Source organism: Rutilus rutilus (assembly GCF_951802725.1).
Source record: "Rutilus rutilus genome assembly, chromosome: 7".
NCBI lineage: Eukaryota > Metazoa > Chordata > Actinopteri > Cypriniformes > Leuciscidae > Rutilus > Rutilus rutilus.
In genome coordinates this window covers 38846250-38867546 of record NC_140221.1, presented here as the reverse complement: position 1 = coordinate 38867546, position 21297 = coordinate 38846250, and the positions used below count along the sequence as shown (strand labels likewise).

Sequence of the window (21297 nt, the reverse complement as noted above, 5' to 3'; positions counted from 1 at the left end):
TGCAATATCTTTATTGGTATGGCTCCAGTATAATAAACATGGATTTGTATTTCCTCATTTGCATGTTGTTATTTTGTACGTTGTCTTGGCTCAACGCTGGGGCTACGGGCATGAATATAAATGCTTTTACCTGATATAATTGACTGGTAGCTCTTTGTTGAAGGGCAACAAGAGCGTGTCTGCCCTTTGGATTGTAATTATGCAGCGTGGTGTCATGAAGGAGCTTGTAATTGGTTTCTTCATTAACGATACACACTAACAAATGACATATGAATAGACGGTTGACCCTTTGAAATGCAACCTGAACACTCAATCTAAGACATCACTGTCCTTTTATTGTCTGGGTAAACTACTCAGTTTCCCTCTACACACACCATTGGTTGAGCCAAGTTGGCTTCTAGTTGTCTCTCCACATTAAACTGGAATAGGAGAAAGTATTTAAACTAACCTTAGTCTCTTGTCTTGTCTTATTTTACAGTATATAGAGACTACATCTACTTCTGTTGTTGTTTGGCTTTTTTAACTGTTTGCTGTATTCTATAGGATCGGGACATCCAGCTGCTTCACCCTATGGGCCGTCTCCTCACCACGCCGGCTTCCTGCCTCCTAGCCATTTGGCAGGTAAGTGTAAGTAAACCACCATTTTAAATAGTTCTTCTTCTCTATGTCCTTCTGTAATTCAAATTTAATACATTCATCTCATGTTGAAATCACTTTTTATTTAATGTGAACATAAACAAGGCAAAGAATGGCAGATGTGCAATCTGTTACATATGTTGTAGTGCTTGCACACCTTAGTGATGATCATTCAGCTATTAAAGCACATCTTTCCACGTCTTTCCCAAACCAAATTCCGAATATATATTGTAAATATCAGTCATGGCCTAGTGTAGAACCTTTAGACAACATGACAAATTGAAAATACTATACTAATATCCCTCAAAGCCTTGTTTTTGTTCTCGTCAAATAAATATAAGATCTACTCTAAGGCATATTAGTCTGGTATCAGTCGGCTCAGAAGTGTCTCCCCAAAGGGTCAGATATTCTCAACTTTCAAAATGTTTTTTAACAATAAAATATCTAATATGTGACCCTGGATCACAAAACCAGTCACAAGTAGCACGGGTGAATTTGTGGCAATAGCCAACAATACATTGCATGGGTCAAAATCATACCGGTCAAAATTATGCCAAAAATCATTAGGATATTATGTAAAGATCATGTTCCATGAAGATATTTTGTACGTTTCCTACCGCGAATATGTAAAACATTTATTTTTGTGCGTGAATGCGGCATAATCGCAAACATAAATGGACAACTTTAAATGCGTTTTTCTCAATGTTCCGGGGTTTTTTTGCACTCTCAGATTCTCAGCCAAAAATTGTCCTGTCATAACAAACCATACATCAATGGGAAGATAATTTATTTAAAAATGTATCCATGTGACTGGTTTTGTGGTCCAGGGTAATATATATTCTATATAAATAGTAAATTTGTTTTGTTAGTGTTTGGAAAAATACCTTAACATGCTTAAAACAGAATAAACTTAATAAGCAAAAATACTTCAGATATTAAGGTTTGATATTTTATCTTGAATGAAAGTTACTTTTTTGCTGAACAGGCTGGTGTATAAAAAAGCAAAAATTACCACTAGACAAAACACACTTATTTTCGAAATATAATATAAAGCAATACAATGATATAATACAGTGTACAATAACTGTTTTTATTATTATTATTTCTTGTCTTTTATTGACCAAATGACCCCCCCCCCCCCCCCCACCACCACCACCACCCCCCCCCACACACACACACACACACACCTACCTTTCTGACCAAAACTCAACCTTTGTTTCCATTTGTACAACAAAATACAGTACAAGTATATTTTACTACCGTTTCCTTTTTACTGAACTCTGCTTCGTTCAGATAGTGTTCCCCTACAGTTTCTATCAGATATGTTATTTGAGTTCAGTGATGAATGCTGATTTCACACAGTGAGCTCTCAAGTCAATCCAATTTGAATTTGTAAACACCTGGGGCCCAAAGGAAATGTAGAGAAAACTAAAATGCAGAGTCGGGTGAGGGTGTTGCCTAGTAGTTAAAGCTCAGGACTGGTAATCAGAAGGCTTCTGGTTTCTGAGTCAAGAACTTATCACTATTGTGCCCTTGAGCAAAGCACTTAACTCTAGGTTGCTCCAAGGGGGATTGTTCAACTGAATTAGTGTATTGTGAATTTCTTGGCATAAAAGCATTTGCTAAATGACTGCTTACTTATTTAAGTACACTGTGGATTAGTCATAAAATCCATTCCTGGACTTCAGGAATTTAAATTCATGTTCCACATAGAAAACACTGAATTGTGTTTTTAGTTCTGTGGGCCGGAGGTTGTTTGTTTTGTATTTAATTTGAGTATATATTAATGCAACTGCATGGATGATTTTGGATCCTTCATCCCTAGCAAGGTAAGTATTAATACATAGCTTAATAGGGGTAAGGGGTAAGTAGATGCAAGGATCACATAAACTTTTGGAGGAAATGGGAGACACATGAGCTTTTTTGCTAGCTTTCACTTAATCATTTTCCACATCAGACATTTCAAAATGTCCCTAGCAACCGCACTCCAATCAGGTATCGCTCTTCATGCCAGCACCTTTCGCTACCTAATCCGCAGTCAGTGAACACTCTCCAACAATCTTACTGGGAGAAATAAACAACCCTTAGGGAGTTAGAATAGCAGCAGTAACAGTGACGCAAAAAACAAAGCTGGCTTGTAAGAGAAAAGCCGGTTGGAATGGTCGGGCACCTCCGGCCCCGCGTCGCTAATCCCTGTTTGGCATTTTGCAGATCCATTCAGTCGCTCCAGTACCTTTGGCGGCCTCAGCAACCTTTCAAGCAGTGCCTTCGGTGGATTAGGCAACCCAACCCTCGGTAAGCCCCGGCCCCCGGCCTCTAGCTCAGCTCAGTGCAGCACAGCTTAGCTGTAGACCACAGAGAGTGCAGAGGGAATAAAAAGGAGGTGGGAATGAAAGAAAGGCACTTAGCTTTGCTGCAAATGCAAAATGAGAGTTAAGGGAAACAGGGGGAGGCAGGCATTACCGCAGACAGGCCTTTGCCAAATTCACACCCCAACTCAAACTCGCAACCCAACTGGTTTATCATTGCTCTTGCATTTATTAGTTTCTCGCAAAGTAGGGGTTCGCCATATCTCATTTCCTCTCCCTTCTTCCTTCATTGGCTGAATGGGAGTTCTTTTAGTGAAACTGATTGCATTGAAATAGAATCTCTATGGAACACTTTGCTTTTCATAGCTTTTGAGCCCGCTGGGTCATTCATTTGTTCTCTGCTGAAAAGTCTTAAAAAGCAGCCCTTGGTACCCCATTTGTAGAAGAAACTATCCCATTAACCTTTCAGTTTGTGTATGTAGAACCTTGATAGAACTGGACTGTGATTTGATACACTGATGTTATGTTTCTTGTTATTTCAGGGGCCAACAGTGTTTTTGGACCCAAAGAGGGTCCAGGGCTGCATGGTCTCAGTAGTCCTCATCACGACACCTGGAATCGGCTGCACCGTACACCGCCCTCCTTCCCGACCCCTCCACAGTGGCCCAAATCTGCAGATGCAGAAAGAAGCAGCTCTGCAAACAGCCACGATAGAGAAAGAGACCGGGAGCGCGAGAAAGAAAAAGAAAGGGAGAGAGAGAAAAGGGACTCTTCTGTTGGGAAAGAAGAGAAAGAAAAGGACAGGTTGGTGTTGCTGATTTCATGGAGCAAAGCATCTTATTTTGCCTTCTTTTTGTCCACTAATTCAACTAATGATGGGTTCTTTCCTGTTGCAGAGACTCTATAGATCGCAATCGCCATTCAAACCGCTCATCTCCAGCTTCCGCTCCAGTTAGCTACCAGATCAGCAACCTGATCCGCTCAAATAGCCAGAACTCGACTGACTCTGGCAGACACCGCAGTGGCAGTGCCGACCGCAACCGAGAGCCTGAGAAAGAGCATTTGGAGCGCCAGCGAGAGGCAGGCATTTTAGGAGACATAAAGGTGAAGGAAAGTCGTTCTCCAGGGAAGGAGATCACAGACAGGCGTTCCTCAGATGACTCTCTCAAATCCATTCACCGATCGCCCTCTCCTTACTCGAAAAATGTCCTTAACGATGCAGGAATCAAGATGGGTATCCCACAACCGCTACCAATTAAAGAAAGTGAGAGGGATAGAAAGGAAACCAGCTCAGGGGATCTGCTACACAAGGTGAAGAACGACATGAAGATCAAGGAGGAACGCAAGGAAGAGCAGGACGTGATGGTGATTGGATCTGAAGCTCCCACTAAGCCTCAAGTCCCTCCTCCACCTCATCAAACACCACCAATAGCTCATCACCACCCTGTACTATCCCATCAGCCTCCTCCGCCATCTCCTCGCTGTAGTGACCCTCCGACACCGGCCTCGCTTCACGGAGTCCCCATGCCACACTCACTGCCGCTCACTCTGAGTGCCATGCATCAAATGGGAAGTCTGAATGCGCTTGAACGCACCCGCATGGCACCTTTTATGGGAGTCAGCCCTCTTGCAGCAGGTCGAGACCGCCTTCCACATCCGGCGTTCTCCTGGGATCCTCTACGAGAGGCTTACCGAAACCTCGACCTGCAGCGGCGCATGGACTTCCAGCTTCGCTCTGAGCCTGGACACCGGTTCCCTGGCATCTATGATCCAGAACGGGCCTATCGGGATCGGGAGCCACATGACTACTCGCACCATGAACACCTTCTGGAAGTTCGGCGGGAACAGGAGAGACTGAGGCAACAGGCTGAAGAAAGGGAACGGATGCATTTACGGGAGGAACTGGATCGGGCAAGGCTTCACCAACTTCACCAGTCGCCCATCGAAGGACACTTACCCCACATGCCACCATTTATGTCACACCTTGGTGGGATGCCGTACCCAAGGCTTAGCCCTTCAACAGGACATAACGGACTTCTTAACCGGACACCCCCAACTGCAGCACTAAGTGCCCCACCACCTCTGGTACCCTCTGGTGCTGCCAGACCAGCGTCGCCAAGACGGACTACGCCAATCACCACCCAGGACCCTCGGGAGTACTCACCGTCACGCAACCCCAAAGAAGTGGAGGCACGGTAACGTACTAGGAAGGAAAATGCCTCACTTGAGTTGGACACAGGCAACATGCACTTATTTTCACACAAAGTAGAGATAAATAAATGTGTAATTTGTACAAAGATTTGTATCTTGGAACAAGCACATCAACCGGCTTTTTTAATTGATTGGAGTAGAAGAAATGAGTTGGTAGCTCCATCTCTTGGTAGCTCCGAATATAAGACATAAACGTGAACTACCAAACAGAAATTTGATATTAATATATTATTAATCCAATGCCTTTTCAGTTTTCAAGTGAAAAGACATTCTGAAATTTGTTTGTACATTTCCTATCCTTCATGTACAGACATTTTTTTATGTATTTGCATTAAGTTTCATTTGTTCTCTGCCCTGTATTTATCCTAGTGAGCTGCAGGATATGGATGTCTACATATCTGAATTGGTATGAACTCACTGTTTGACAGTTGATTTGCTCTATGGTACCTGGAGATATTCAGTGCTGACCATGTACAAAGTTACATTTCTGAGTTTTTTGTTTTTGTTTTTTGAGATATGCAGACAAATATGCATTACAATATTCTTGTTTGGTTTATGTAAAATTTAAAGATATTGTAAATATCTTGTTGATATTACTTGGAACGAAATGACATTGTACATTTGTTAGGCTTTTTAAATGTTTCTAAAAAAACAATGAAATTAAACAGAACCACTTCCAGGTTGAAAACCATGGTGACGGAGCTGTCCAATCAAATGGGGGTGCGGTCATGGCAATGCAATCTATGCAAAGAGGATTAAGAGAGTTCTGATTGGACGGTTGTCAAAATGGAGTTCTAAAGTGAGAACCTGGATACCTGTTATTCATTTGTCCAATTAAGAGCCAATGAAACAAACAGCTATAAACCTCCAGGTCATAAAGGAACTGTTTTAGCAGTCAACACTTCTCCAGCCACAAAACCTGGACATCTGGGAAACATATTGGAATGGTTGGGGTGGCAATAGACTCTTTCTGTCGACCTTGTGGTGTTGTGCAGTTGTTTTTCTTAGACTCTTGTATACAAAACAAGTAGAGCTTTAGGCGTGAAAAAATGAACATTCATGGTTTAAAAATGTATGGAATAAAGGTTGGACCTTATATCTGCATACCTGTCTGCTATTTAATTATAATCCTCAGTAAACTCGCTGAATGTTGATGATGAAGTGTGCAATGTTTCATACAAGGATGGGTTGATCTCACTAAGAAATGTCTAGGTCATAAGTAGTTTTTTGTGCATTTTCCACATTTATTTTCATGACAATGAAGCACATTTTACCCTATATTGAGAAAGAAAACTGTATTCTTATTACAACAATACCAAGACAAGTGTCTGATTCGTCTTATAATATTACTAAATATTTATTTTATTTTTAATTAGCATAAATTAGATTCAGTGCAGCAGATGATTTATACTTCAAATTGTATTTTACAAGTGTACTTTGCAATTTAAATGTTTATGCAAAAAATTTCTTGAAAAATAGGGTTCATTTTCTTTATGCAAAACATTATATTCCACTGAATTTTGGGTGACCTTTCATGACAGAACCGGATTGCTTTTTTTAGAAGATGTTTTGCAACAAAAAAAAATTGGAAACAAAATTCAGAAAGTGTCTGTCAATTAGACTTTGTTCAGTCTGTTTATGCTGAATATTCTCCAGTCACTATTCACTATATGTTCACAGGAAGGAGCGTTTATGTCAGCACTGCTGTAGAGAGTAGGCTGAGAGTGGTGATGGGACAGGTCTGCAACACGATATCGATTTTCTGCAAGTGCAGCTTTTGAGTGTTTGTGTTGCAGGTAACTGGTATTGACTCTGAGGCTAGTGCCGTATTGACCTGCGGTCTGGACTCATTAATGGGAGTGACGCCTGCTAATGAGGGATGGATCAAGAAGGAGAGGAAGAAGTAGTGAAAGAAACTGAAAAAGAATAGACCGAAGTTGGTCTGTCCTGCAAATAAGACGACAAGAAGTTACTGTCCCTCAAGTCTCTCTATCTTTGTCTGTCTTTCTGACGTGCAATTTCATTCTTCTGCTCTCTCTATCTATCTTCTCCCCAACTGACAAACAATTCATCCTCATAACCATCCCTAACTGGCTCCATCTGGCGTGCCACGCTCTGGCCTGCCCTCGGTCTCGGCCCTCACCTCAAGTAATGGCAGCATGCGTCAGGCAGTGTGCAGTCATTAGTGGTGTTATTGAGAATCGATGGTCTCCCTGCTGCGTCTGGCAGCCTATCTGGACGTGCTGCTTCAGAGAGGGCCATCGCCGGAGAGAGAGATAGACGGACTGGGAAAGCTGCCGTGAGGTGTATTGGAAAGAGAGTTAAATCGGGATCCGTTTCAATTTGGCCATCCTGTAATTGAGAGGGTTATTCCATAGACACTGAGCATCTGTGCCTCTCTGGCCTTCTGCTGTCTCCCTCTAATCAGCTAGTTAGCACTTTCCAGACCTGGACCGGATAGAGAAACCAGAGAGAAAATCTTCACATTTATTTTTCTGCTTTTGTCTTTTAAATGACCACATATGTCTGTCTGTCTGGTCCATCCATCCATCCATCCATTCATCATGGAAGTGTTTGATTGTTTGGCTGGTTAACATGGTCCCTGGCTGCTAGTCTATGCCATAAATGTTCTATCTAGCTGCAATGAGCATTGTTTGAAAAAACAAAAACAATGCTCATTGCAGAAAAAAATAGACCGTTTTCTTTTTGGAAATAGTCATCATTTTTCCAACCTCCGTAGTGGAGCAGAAATTACACACTTATCTTTCATACCGACACTGACCAATTATAGAATAGTATAAAATAAAGCAAAAAACAAAGTTGGTCCAAACCTTTATGCATTTCTTTCTTCTGCTGAACACAAAAGAAGATATTTTGAAGAATATGGCTAACCAAACAGTTGATGGGCCCTATTGACTTCCATAGTATTTTTATTTTTATTTTTTATATTCCATATTCTTCAAAATATCTTCTTTTGTGTTCAGCAGAAGAAAGAAACTCACACAGGCTTGGAACAACTTGATGGCGAGTAAATGATGACAGAATGATTCTTTTTGGGTGAACTATCCCTTTAAAGGGATACTCCACTTTTTTTGGAAATAGGCTCATTTTACAACTCCCCCAGAGTTAAACAGTTGAGTTTTACCGTTTTCGAATCCATTCAGCCGATCTCCGGGTCTGGCGGTACCACTTTTAGCATAGCTTAGCATAGATCATTGAATCGGACAAGACCATTAGCATCTCTCTAAAAAAAAATGACCAAAGAGTTTTGACATTTTTCCTATTTAAAACTTGACTCTTCTGTAGTTACATCGTGTACTAAGACCGACGGAAAATGAAAAGGCTGATATGGCTAGGAACTATACTCTCATTCCTGCGTAATAATCACAAAACTTTGCTGCCGTACCATGAGTCCAGCAGGCGTAATGATATGACGCAGCGCCTGAAAATAGTCGACCCTATAGTCTACCGAGCTGGGGACTATTTTCAGGCGCTGCGTCATATCATTTACTCAACTGTTTAACTCTGGGGGAGTTGTAAAATGAGCCTATTTCCAAAAAAAGTGGAGTATCCCTTTAAGCAGAAATTCAACTAATACTCTGACTGCTAGTTGACATCTTAACTTATAGTTAGTAGAGATCTACAGTTGACCATCGAAATAAAGTGTTACCTTTTTTTATAATATAATCCACTACTTTTTTAATTAGCTTCTTACAAATAATAATAATAATAATACATTTTATTTAAAGGCACCTTTCTCGGCACTCAAGGACACCATACAAAGATACATAATACATTTAAAAACAGTAAAAGTATAAATAAAGAATAGAAGAACAACTGAAAAAGGCAGAGCATGTGACATTAAATATGATAGGCAGTTTTAAACAGATGTGTTAAACAGAAATATATCAACATTATTGTTGAAGATTATCAGACACAGCATTTGTTTTTGTCTTTTCTGTCCATCTGCTCATTTTAGGAAATGCAGACTACATAGGTAAATGAGGTGTCATGTAATTTTTGGCACAAATTGTAACATTTTAACTGATGTTTATGTAACCCTTAAATTTTCTAGCCCATTTACCCAAATTTCAGTCAATGTGGGACTATTTCACTCTAGCGCATGTTGATCTGTATAAAAGTATGATGAAAAGTAAGATGTTAAAATTCAGTTTGTAAGAAGTAAACTTAAAGCCCCACTGAAATACCTTGGAACGCGCAGGTTTGTATGATGCGTTACAGGAAGCTAAGGCGGGACATTGAATGGCTCCTCCCCATTTTCAAATAGCCAATAGCGTTTAGTTTACCTCACAGACAGCAAGTCGTACTTGACAGCACCATGGAAGCGATTCAGAGCGCTGATGATACGTTGGATTTAATAGTAGAGGTGTGAATAAATTCTAGACATTTCATTCTTAACCAACGTACAGTTAGAAAACGGAATAAAACTCGAGCGTTTGAGCAACCGAACACACATCTCCAACCTATACTGCTCTGTGACGTGTCAACGGTCGCTTTGGGCAGGTGTTATTTACAGCATAGGGGGAGGGAGTCGCGGGACGCTTTAGATTCTAGAGAGCATTTGAGTGGACAGAAGATGTGATGAGGAGCTGAAGTCCGCATTTATGTCATAAAAATCTGTGATCCATTTTAGAGGAAGTGAGAGACTTAGTTTTGAATGCTTATATCTCCTAAATGTGATAATATTCATGCTATTTTACGATTCATACTATATATTCATGCTAAAAGATAAAAAATATATATATATATATATATATATATATATTACATTTTGATTTCAGGGGGCCTGTAAGGAGTGACAGTAAACTAAGACAAATTCTATATTAAACTATACTTTCCCCCCCTTGTTTTTCATCTACACCCTGAATAGCCTACACATACAGATGGTAATACTATATGAAAGTATATATCATTTACTCAATAACTGTGCTACTGTATATTGACCAAATCCTTTGCAGACCATAAAACGTAGTGAAGCACTGACCTCAGACGGAGTGAATTCCAGACTGAAGTGATAGAATAGCATCTAAGTCTCTCTAACAGTAATGCTGTCGGACTCTGAGTGCTTCTGGAAAGAAACACATCCACTGCAAACAGGAACATATGAGGGAATGGAATGGAAACAAATCGTTTATTCTAAAAACAAGCAAGCCACTGAGATATGATGACATGGAGGGAGAAATGAGAAATAGTGAGAGTAAAGATGTAAAGTAGACAGGGAAAGATGGGGAAGGGGGGAAAGGAAAGAGAGAGAGAGAGAAAGAGAATTCCAGACAAACCAACTGAGCCCCAGCAGCCAAAATAATATTTCCACTTTCATTCATTTTTTAACTGATTTTTTTTCCTCTTTCTTCATGCCTCAGTGAAAGCTCGCTGCCTGACTCCTCACACTCACATACACAGGCATCATTGTGTATACAAACCATAAAAGCCAATGAGAATTTCTGCAGCTGGGTTCATCTGGCAGAGATGGAGGTTATAGTGGAGCGAAGCACGCATGATATTCAGACGACCTGCAATCTGCGCTGCTGTACAGGGTGGAGGACAACAGTAAATTGGTGAAGATGGATGCTAATGCTCAACAGAGAAGGAGAGTATAAGAAAAGCTTTTTCATACACTGACATTTATTTGTTCAAATATAATGTTATGATTTTTTAAGTGAAGGTTTGATTGTTTGACACAGCCCTGTTAGCCCCTGTTGGTAGATGCTGTAACTACATGCTCAGTAGCCAAAAACCTCTGTACTTTATTGACTGTTTAACAATAGATGTCTTCAGGTAATATAGGCCTCCATGTTCTCCCCTGAAGTTCTCTAAAATATTTTTTGGGTTCTCAATTGGGAAGCGAGACTTCTCGCATCAAACAGTGAAACTTTGATATTTTGAGTTCAAGCAATGTATAGCAATGTCTCCATGCGCGTAATTTGCACGGGGGTTACGGGGGTCATGACCCCCTCAAAAATCAGATCCAGCTAATATAACCCCCCCAATATCATCAAATCATTCAGATTAAAATAAATATGAAATATTCCGAATTAATACTTTTGTTCGTTTTCTTTATTAATTTCATTTGCCAGCAAGACAGATAGTATCATATTTAAAAAAAATCTGTAATGTTCCCCCCGCCCACCGCACCGACTACTTGGTATTACCCATAGATATAAACACTAGATGTCGCCTTGGGGTTCTAAACATGCGTCAAAACCGCCGCCATCTTTGAACAGGGGTCTTGCCATAGGAAGTAGCTAGGTAACGCTGCTATCTCCGCCTATACTTCAATTTTATGGATGATACCGGACTTTTGTGCTGCGTATGGATGTTCACACGAACGAAATCTAAACCAGACAGCATGGGATTAGATTTACTCTGTGGATGGTAGTAGTCAAGTTGTTTTTTTATAAGTTCAGTGTACATTTCTCTGCTTGGAGGAAGAAAATGAACTGTGATTCTCGCACAGCTAATGAACTGTGAATATTCTTTAGATATTATTTGAAATAACTCTTGTGTTTAAAATGTACAATATGCAGGAGTTGATCCTCAATACCCACTTTTGGCTGTGATGTGCTGTGTTGTTCCTAACTTTTGATTTTTTACCGATTGTACTCAAACCTTTTAATAAAAAAAAAAAAAAAAAAACCTGTAAGTACAGTCCTAATAGTATGCTGGTCCTCTCCCTGTAAATCTTCAAACAGTACATCCATGATTATTATACATAGAATTCCGCAAATCTTATGTATGTGTGCGTTTTGCACAAGGACAGTGGGCTCAAGGGCTTGTTTCTTTTCCTTGCAAACTGGGGATGGAGGTGTGGAAGGACACTGAAATTTGTGAAAATGTCAACTGTTTAAATCCTTTCTTTAAAGTGAATTTCGTTTTGTATAAATTGTAACTTAACGAAACTCAGCCTATGCCTCACACAGACAAGAGAAATACACCAAATACACAAAGCTTAAATAGTCTTTAAACGAAATAATTTAAAACGAAAGAAAAAAGCTAGGCTACTCTCTGATTATGTAATCCATTATGTGCATTTCTCTCTCTAGGCGCGTTCACTACGGAGATGGCGATCGTCAACTTCATCTCTGCAGCCGAGTCGACACTGTCAGAAGTTTATTAATAAAAATCAATGCACGCGTCACCGGATTTACAAATGCACTTCTTGCTTGTTGCACGCACACATATTATGTCGAAATAACGAGATATTATGTTGAAATAACATTATTCTTAATAAAACATCTTTTAGAATATTTGATTGAATGCTGAATGTTGCGCTTGTTCAATTTAATAAAATTAAAAATTTAATTGTGATCATTAAAATAATTGAATATTAAATATTTAGTGGCCAAGTTTTGCTCATTTATATATGTATTATATAGCAATAGTTTATTCTAAGTTTACTCAAGTGGAAGAATGTGACTAATAAACGTAGGCCTACTAGCACTATGCATTATATTTTGAAAAAGAAGTAATTATCTTAATATCAAAACCTTAAATTTCCTCTGGACTCAATGATAAATACATGACTGACCGTTGGAACGAACCATAAAAACTAGAAAATCGCATTCATGACGATTTGTGGTGATTTTATTTCCGTTAGACCTTTGCCTACATTGACGCTGATGCATTAAAGGAGAAGTTCACTTTTAAAATGAAACTCTGCCATCATATACTCACCCTCATGTTGTTTCAAACCTGTATGAATTTCTTTCTTCTGCTGAACAGAAAAGAATATATTTAGAAGATTATCAGTAACCAGACAGTTTTTGGGTCCCACTGACTTCCATAGTAGGAAAAAAATATACTATGGAAGTCAATGGGACCCAAAAACTGTCTGGTTACTGATAATCTTCTAAATATCTTCTTTTCTGTTCAGCAGAAGAAAGAAATTTATACAGGTTTGAAACAACATGAGGGTGAGTATATGATGGCAGAGTTTCATTTTAAAAGTGAACTTCTCCTTTAAAGAGGAGGGGCTCCCCTGTTCCAAGATGGCGGCTCTATTGACGCATTCGTTCCAATGAACTGCCGTATACAAGGCGACATCTAGTGTTTATATCTATGGGTATTACCCAACCCGCTTTCTCTACCAAGTTTGTTAACTATTTTGCGCAGTCGCTGGGATGAATGGTTGGAGAAGCATGCTAACGGATGGAAAGATGAAAAGGACACTGAAAGGCAGCCAGACAACGATTTTTCATTGTTGGTCAACACCAGACAAAAAGAGGAAAAATCCTGACCAAACGGAGGTACCCCTATATTAGCTCAGCGTTTCTCAAAGTGTGGGGCGCGGGCGCGGCCCACTGGTGGGGAATTGAGACATGACAAGTGGGGCGCGACAAACAGGATTTGTGCCCAACTTTTTAATTCCTTTATTTATTGACCATACACTCAAAACAAAACAAAGACACGTTTAAATGTAAGCCTTACTTAACCTTTACACACGTAAGTTTAAAAGTTTTTCAAGGCGACCATTATTGATCGTAGTATCACTTTATGGTTACCATGGAGACGCGTCATTCATTGCTTGTCACACCGCAGCCACAATAGCGCTGAATGACTGATGATCTGCTTTTATTTCCTTTTTTATTCAACATTTCACAAATTTGTTAGCTATAGCAGGATATATATGATATTCCGATTGTCAAATATGTGCAAGTGGATGTGTTTTGTTGTTCAAACACCTTTATAACGATCGCGTTAGTTGAGCTGTATGCGCAACGTATTTTAGGTAACGTTATCTTATTAAAATACCTACAAAAAAAATACGTACATTATTAGGAATTTACCACCTCCGGCTCAATTTGATATTATTATTATTTAATTTTTTATTATTATTATTATTTTGTTCTTTTTGCATGGAGTTTGCAAAGTGACAAAATTAATCAAAGCACAACTAAGTTAGCTGCTAACGTTAGTCCACACTTGTATTTTCTCAGTTTCTGAATTTGATGTTATCAGAGGCTAAATGCAAACACACATTTTTTTTTTATCTACTTTTGAGTCTTATTTCATGCAAAGTGATAATATAATTGCACTTTCATTTTCTCTATTTGAAAGTTTTTAATGCTGTTATTTGATGTAAAGTTTTTAAAATGTGATGTTAATAAAATACATTTTAAGAGTTAAACTTAAAGCCTATTTTATTAACATTTTGTTGGGGTGATTGGGGACAGGTGGGGCTCGGAACCCTTTCCTACCTCCGAAGTGGGGAATGGCAGAGAAAGTTTGAGAAACACTTAATTTAACTACTGTGTCATTATGGCATACATAGTCAAGTGAACAGCTGCATTTACATTAAGTAGCCTAAATCAGTAAAAGTATCACAATGTATTTCTAATACAGGAACGGCAAATTAGCATGTTACCTTTTACACAAGAAAATTATTCAATAAATAAATAAATTAATAAATATGCCGCGAGTTTAACCCCCCCAATGGTAGACCCAAAGTTACGCCCTTGAATGTCTCACAAATATATGGATGTCTGTTTGTCCACAGCACATAAGACGGCCTTCATATGGAGAAAGTCATTTTAGGTCTGCAGTCACATTCAGTGAATTATATTATTGCATATGATCCGAAGGAGAAATGTATTTTGGAGGGGAAACAAACATTGTTTATTTTAAATAATTATTCAAGTTACTATTATTTATTATGTGTAACTTATGTACCTTATCATAGGCGGAGCGTGTGTAAGCCTTCCCCTGGCCACGGGTCAAAAATGCACCTGAACATTTAAACTAAATCTAGTAATAAAGTGAAAATGAAAATGAAATGAAAAGTATCGGTTGCATCATAAGTTTTGCATCGTTGAGCACTATAACCAATCACACACACCTATGTTGAACTTGAATGCAGTGGCCAATCAGATGCGTTGTAACATCAGAGTTTGATTTAGTGCGCCAGCTGAATTCTGAATTTTCGCGAATATATCATCATAAACTATTTAAATGTCTTTTTAAGGAGGAATCGGAAAGCCTTTCCCCCGAAAGTTAGTTCACCCTTCTCCGCCTATTTATCTTATTTTATTCAATTAAAAGTTTGAGGTCGGTACGATTTGTTAAAAAGAAGTCTCTTGTGCTCGCATTTATTTGTAAAAACAAAACAAAAAACTATAAAAAAACAGTTTTACTGTGAAATATAATTTTCTACTTACTAGCCTATATTTTGAAATGTAACAAATTGTGATGGCAAACTCCAGTCTTCAGTGTCACATAATCCTTCAGATATCATTATTTCAGGATTCTTTGAAAATAAAGATATTTAAAAACAGAAATTGAAACGTTCAGAATGTCTTTACTGTCACATTTGATCGATTTAATGCAAAAAAAAAAAAAAAACACTGACCCCAAACTTTTGAACAGTGGTGTATATTGTGTACTCAGTTTAATATTAAGTATTACAATAAAGCAAATCCCTTAGACCTACACTGAAAGGCCTGAGCCACAGGCTCTTTTAACATGGCAATCACTCAGAATAGCCTTACACACGGCGGTGGGTTTTGCCAGGCCAGGCCACTCACATTTTCTCCCCAATGTTTTACTACTCTTCTCACACTTAGTTGGTTATATGGAGGGCGCATATGGCCTTGGCCTGCATGCAAATGTGTGTTTTAGTTGTCTGCAAAAAAAAAAGAAAAATCTCTTAATCTGTTTGCTTTCACTTCTGACATATGACTAACAACAAACATCTGACAACTGCCCTGCACTTGACCCAGTGTTTTTTAAGCTGGCTTTGCACAGTATTCTGAGCTGTATGACTGCTGGAGGGGGAGATGGGAGGGCGCTGTATGCACACCCATAGCTAAATGATTGCAGATGCCTGGCTTGAGCTCAAAAGCTCTGCATTCCTCCCTGTCGAAGAGACATTAGACCAGCTCTGCTCTTGCCTATACTGTCTGGCAGCCTGCTTTAAAAAAAAAAAAAGAAGAAAACTTCACTTATCTGTTATCACCACATGAACACATAACAATCCCCATATCTTATCTCTCCCTGTTCACTAATGTCATAAAGCTTAAGGGCAGGTTCTGTAGTGGTTGCAGGGCTACAAGCAACATAAGCCTTTGTACAGCGCAAATGCCTGGCTAGTCAGCAAAGTGCATTGACCGGAGCATGTTTATAATTTCAAATATCTGAATTTCCATAGAACTGCAGTTCACATGAAAAGACAGCATATCGCTCCCTGGTACCAGACCATCAAAGGTTGTTCTCATAGTGTGCATACGCATGTAAAACCAACCCATAACTGCCACGTTTATATGCTGGCTAACCACTCCTGGCTGTAGACATCCGATTATCAGCCTAAACCCGCCATTACACAGTGGCTCAACCATCAGCGTTTGGCTTCTGTTGACAACTGGCCATTTAACACATCAAAACAACAAGTGCTGCTATCAAGCCCAACCTCTCCAGGACGGGTTACTCTGTCGCCCAAGAATGCTTCTTATCTTTAGCTTTTGGCTTGCTAGTTTTAGTCACACGGCATGTGCTGACACTCCCTTTCTTCTTTCTGAGGGCTCAATGTAAGTCATCGTGGAAAGGTCAAAGGAGAAGTTGGCCAACTTATAAACAAATTCCAATGGGTTTATGCAAAAAAGAGGTTTCCATAGAAGCGATTTTATGGAAAGTTGTACCAATGGAAATACCGACTTCAAAGATGCAAAAAATAATTTTCTTAATCTGTTTTTGGTTTGTTTACCAGTGAAAATATCTAAACTTCCATTTAAAAAAAGGCATTTGAATAGTTCTGAATATTCATATTTGTGAATATATGTATGTGTATATATATATATAAGCATGAACCAAAAAAAGAAAAAAAAAGAAGTGGTTTATGCTAAAAATATGAGCAAAACTATTTGCCAATGGGATAATACAAATAAATTCAAGATTCTTTGAAAACAAGTCCTGTTATTTAATGCAGTTCTCATATAAATGTATCTTGTTTTAAGGATGTTTCTACACTGGAAAACAACTTCATATAGTTGCTGTAAATATAATTTGTTTATCCTAGGTGTTCTTTTAATTACATTTTTTTGTAATGTGTTTTGATTATATTTGTTTATAAAAATGTGAATATTTGATTATTACTGTAATACATTCTTGGTCTACCTGTTTTGCAGTTTTGCTTGTGAATCACCAGCACCAAACCATGACGCCACATACAAATCATGCCTCCATTATCTTCTTTGTCCAGAATTTTTAAACGTGTATATGGAATGGCCATAATAATCAAACATGGATTACATTTTGACACATGCAGTCATAAATCTGTTCACTTGGAGGCTGTTTGTGAGAGATAAAATGTCCATCATGCATAAAATGGCAGGCGCTCTGTGCCCTGTTCCTGTTGTGTTGTTCTGCATGTGCACTGAATCTCACATTAATTAACGCTGCTCTTTCACCTGCTATCAGTTTCTCGTCCTTCTCTGCTCTGTTTGGGTTGCTCATTATTTTCTTTCCCAGGGAAATATGTCTAATACCTACAAGCTGTGCGCCATCACAAATGCTGCACGCCCCGGCATAATGTCCTTTGTTGTTGCCAAATGGTTTTTTAATGAAAAGTTTAAGAGGGGCATAATTACATATCTGAGGCCATTATGAAATCCAATATTACAATTAAAGTAATTTTATTTGCTTGTAATCTCCCTTCAGCGAGTCTAATAAGGGTTTTGAAAGAAGGGCAAGCAGGCTTTGAATGGTGACTTTTCTAAATGAAGTTGGGCCGCCTTTGCTCTGTCTCAGTTCTCCATGTCTTTGATTTGCAGTGCCGTGGTGAGACTGTCAGAGAAGCACGAGGGATTTGTTAGTCTGTGATCATCTAGACTCACTGACAAATCAGTGAATTGGCCAGAAATGTTGAAGGAAGTGCTGCAAGTTGAAAAAACCTCCAAAAAAAAAAACAGCCATCAGACCAGCAGCAAACAAGCCGAACACAATTGTGGTGTAGCCTAAGCTGGGCAGTTTTTATAGGACATAACCAGCACCAAATCATCACTAATGTGCATAAACCATGCTGGGAATTCATTCTTGTCTAAGTTGGGGCCTTTCACCATTCAGGGAGTTCTGCTTAGAGTGAAGATGAACTGAACAAAATGAGCGCCGCTGTATGAAGCCGATCCATCTGCGCATGCTCACAGCCCCTCCAGCGCACCAATTTACAAACAAATACCAATGAGATTATGCAAAAACTGTTTTCCATAGAAACGACCTGTGGAGATGCAGGCGAGAGGAAAATAGCTTCCGTAATATAAGAACTGTGCTTCTGCAAAATAGCCATATACAACAAACATGAGAAAATGTAATTTTGACCTGACATTTGTGCCTCTTGGCTGCATCCTTCTCACGTAGCTACTATCAGCGAATACAAATCATGTTTAATAGTGTGAACGCGTGGGTTTATGAATAATGTGGTAATCAGTTTCTTGACAAATGACATTGAATGTTTTATTGTTAAAAATTACTGAAAAAAAAAATGTAATTATGCATAAATGTATAGAAAATGTTCAGGAACTGTACCCTGAAGCAATCGTGCGATGCAATAATAATTTTGTCATAGACCAACAGCTACCCCTGCTGGAATGTTTGTAGAACTACAACTGCATCCAAGTGTTGTCATGATGAATGTACTGTACAAGATAAAATGTTTCTTTAGTTTCGATGCGTTTATGTCCCAGAGAATGATTTAATATTATATATATATATATATATATAAATTGTTTATGTATATAGGCCTACATTTTTATATATGACCATTAAAACTGTCTTAAATTTTTTACGAAGCCATTAGCCATCATATATATTTTTATATGTTGCTACTTTGTTTAAAATGTGTGTGTGTGTGTGTGTGTGTGTGTGTGTGTGTGTGTGTGTGTGTGTGTGTGTGTGTGTGTGTGTGTGTGTGTGTGTGTGTGTGTGTGTGTGTGTGTGTGTGTGTGTGTGTGTGTGTGTGTAGAGAATTGATTGCTTTGCCTTGTCCCAATCTTTCAGTCACAAAGTATGATCTCTCATTATAGAGAAAAAGTATTACTTACTATAGAAATGTACTGTTTAATTAATTAATTTTAATTTTAATCACATTTTTATTTATTTACTTATTTCTTTAAATATTATTTATCATTGATTTAGTTTTTCCAGTTTTTCTTAGACTTTTCCACGGACCCCGTCACTCCCTTTGTGGCTCCCTGGTGTAAATGACACTGTGATGGAAATATTCATCATTCATTCATCAATATTCAAATATTCATCATCAAAACTATCTACTCTGTCATGAATTTATGTCCACAAATTAAACTATAGAGCGAGTTAAAAGTGTGTTTTAAGGGAGTGTATGGGCTGTAACTGACTATTTTTACCACCACTTCATTTAACCAGTCCTGTCAATTGAAAAATGAAATTTTAAAAGTAAAGATGTTCTATTTTGTTAAAATGATTTCATTGTTGATTTCATAAAATGCTTGCATACATGCATGATAATTAAAGAAAATCGTTTAGATGAAGATAAGTGATAAGCTGATAAAATAGGCTTAAATGAAGTATGAAGGACATTGGTGTCACTGTATGAAATGTGTTGGCAAATTATATCTGTCCACGAAATCACAACAGTTATAATGAATGTGCAAATAAGAACTACTGAAGAAAGAATAAAGCCAGCAAAACCATAATCAGTCAATATATTAACAGTTAATCTGTTAATAAGCAATTTGTCTATTTAAATCGATAGAGCTGTGCTGTGCTTCAGTGAAGTGAACCTGTCAGGTTAAACTCCCCCATCCCGACAGTGGAATAAACTGCAAGGCTCTATGAGTTGGCACGGACTGGATGTGAACAGACAGGCTCTGACATAAAAGTGCCTGAGCGCTTATCAGAGGCAGACTGTTCAGACACCTTTAGAGCCCTCTGAGACACTCTATTCAATCTAAGAGAGGCTATGAAAAGCTAAGTGAAAGCTGGCCAAAGGACTACTGCCAAAGCAAATGACCACAGTCTTGCACCCTGCACACATTGTGACAGTTTCTCACTGTCACTGTCAGAGAGTGTGTTATCAGCAATCTCTCTCTCTCTCTCACTCACTCAAAGACCCCCTATTCCAAATCCTTGTTATGACCCTGTCTGTGAGATCTGAATACATTTGTTAGTGTTGTACCCACATTTCACTCATCTAAACATAATTTATATCATTACATAAATAAACTTAGGTCATTTGGCAGGATATTTATTTAGACGTTTTTATCTGTTATGATCAGTTATGATCAAGTTATTGTGTCCCAAAAGAAAGAATCGACTCTGAACTGCCTAAGCGAGTCGTCAGGAATTCCAGTCTCACTTCCGTGACCTGCATACGTAACGCTGTAACACACTTGCATAATGCCCGCCTATATGGTCTTCAATGGCCCTCCGTCAAACAAAAATGTCGAAAAGATGCTGTTTTCTGCTCTGCAAAAACAAATTCTCTTAGTAAACGCTTCCAGAGGATGAGTATGAAGAGTCAGTGGTTAAATATACCACAGCGATACAACAGCAGTACAACCTTTTGACGATTCTCAAATCTACGTGAGGTCCAAATGGGATTTACAAAACGCTTATCCATTAATGGGACAGTAGGCTATCCACTTTATTTGGACCAACTTGCTCCTCAGAATCACAACCTGTAAGTATGTTCAAAATACAGTTTAGTGTTATTGTGAGCCCTTGTCATCGTCTTTACAGTAATCTCTGAGCTTTAAAGGGATAGTTCACCCCAAAAAATTAAAATTAGCCCAGGATTTACTCGCTGTACTGTAAAAAGTACTCAAAAATGTTACTCAAGTGAAAGTACAAGTAACTGAGGGAAAATTTGACTCTATTAAAAGTAAAAGTATCTGGCCAAATCATACTTGAGTAAAAGTAAAAAGTACCACATTAAAATTGTAGCCTACTTGAGTATTAAAGAAGTAAAAGTAACAGCAAGAATGAAAACTAGAGATTCTTGTTTAAGATTTTAATCTCTAAAACCATGAAGTGAATGAATCACATACTATTATGAGAAAATGAAAGTGTTTTTTGAACTTTGATTAAACCTATTCGAGATTAGACTCCAGACTGGAGTATGAGACTCCAAAACAAAATTAGGAATCTTTAAATTAGC

General features: G+C 38.5%; 1 protein-coding gene across 14 annotated transcripts in view; it reads left to right on the top strand.

Annotated features, from left to right (window-relative positions):
• fbrsl1 (fibrosin-like 1) overlaps nucleotides 1-6260 on the top strand; it is a 308761-nt gene extending 302501 nt beyond the window's left edge. For 9 of the 14 annotated variants that reach the window (XM_084413325.1, XM_084413316.1, XM_084413317.1 and 6 more), the window contains 4 exons: nucleotides 544-627; nucleotides 2848-2931; nucleotides 3488-3749; nucleotides 3842-6260. In XM_084413325.1, the coding sequence (XP_084269451.1) occupies nucleotides 544-627; nucleotides 2848-2931; nucleotides 3488-3749; nucleotides 3842-5144 (1733 nt within the window). In that variant the 3' untranslated portion in view covers nucleotides 5145-6260. The remainder of the gene's footprint in view (nucleotides 1-543; nucleotides 628-2847; nucleotides 2932-3487; nucleotides 3750-3841) is intronic. The other 5 variants (XM_084413319.1, XM_084413320.1, XM_084413326.1 and 2 more) reach the window with 3 other exon arrangements.
• The last annotated feature ends 15037 nt before the right edge of the window (nucleotides 6261-21297 follow it).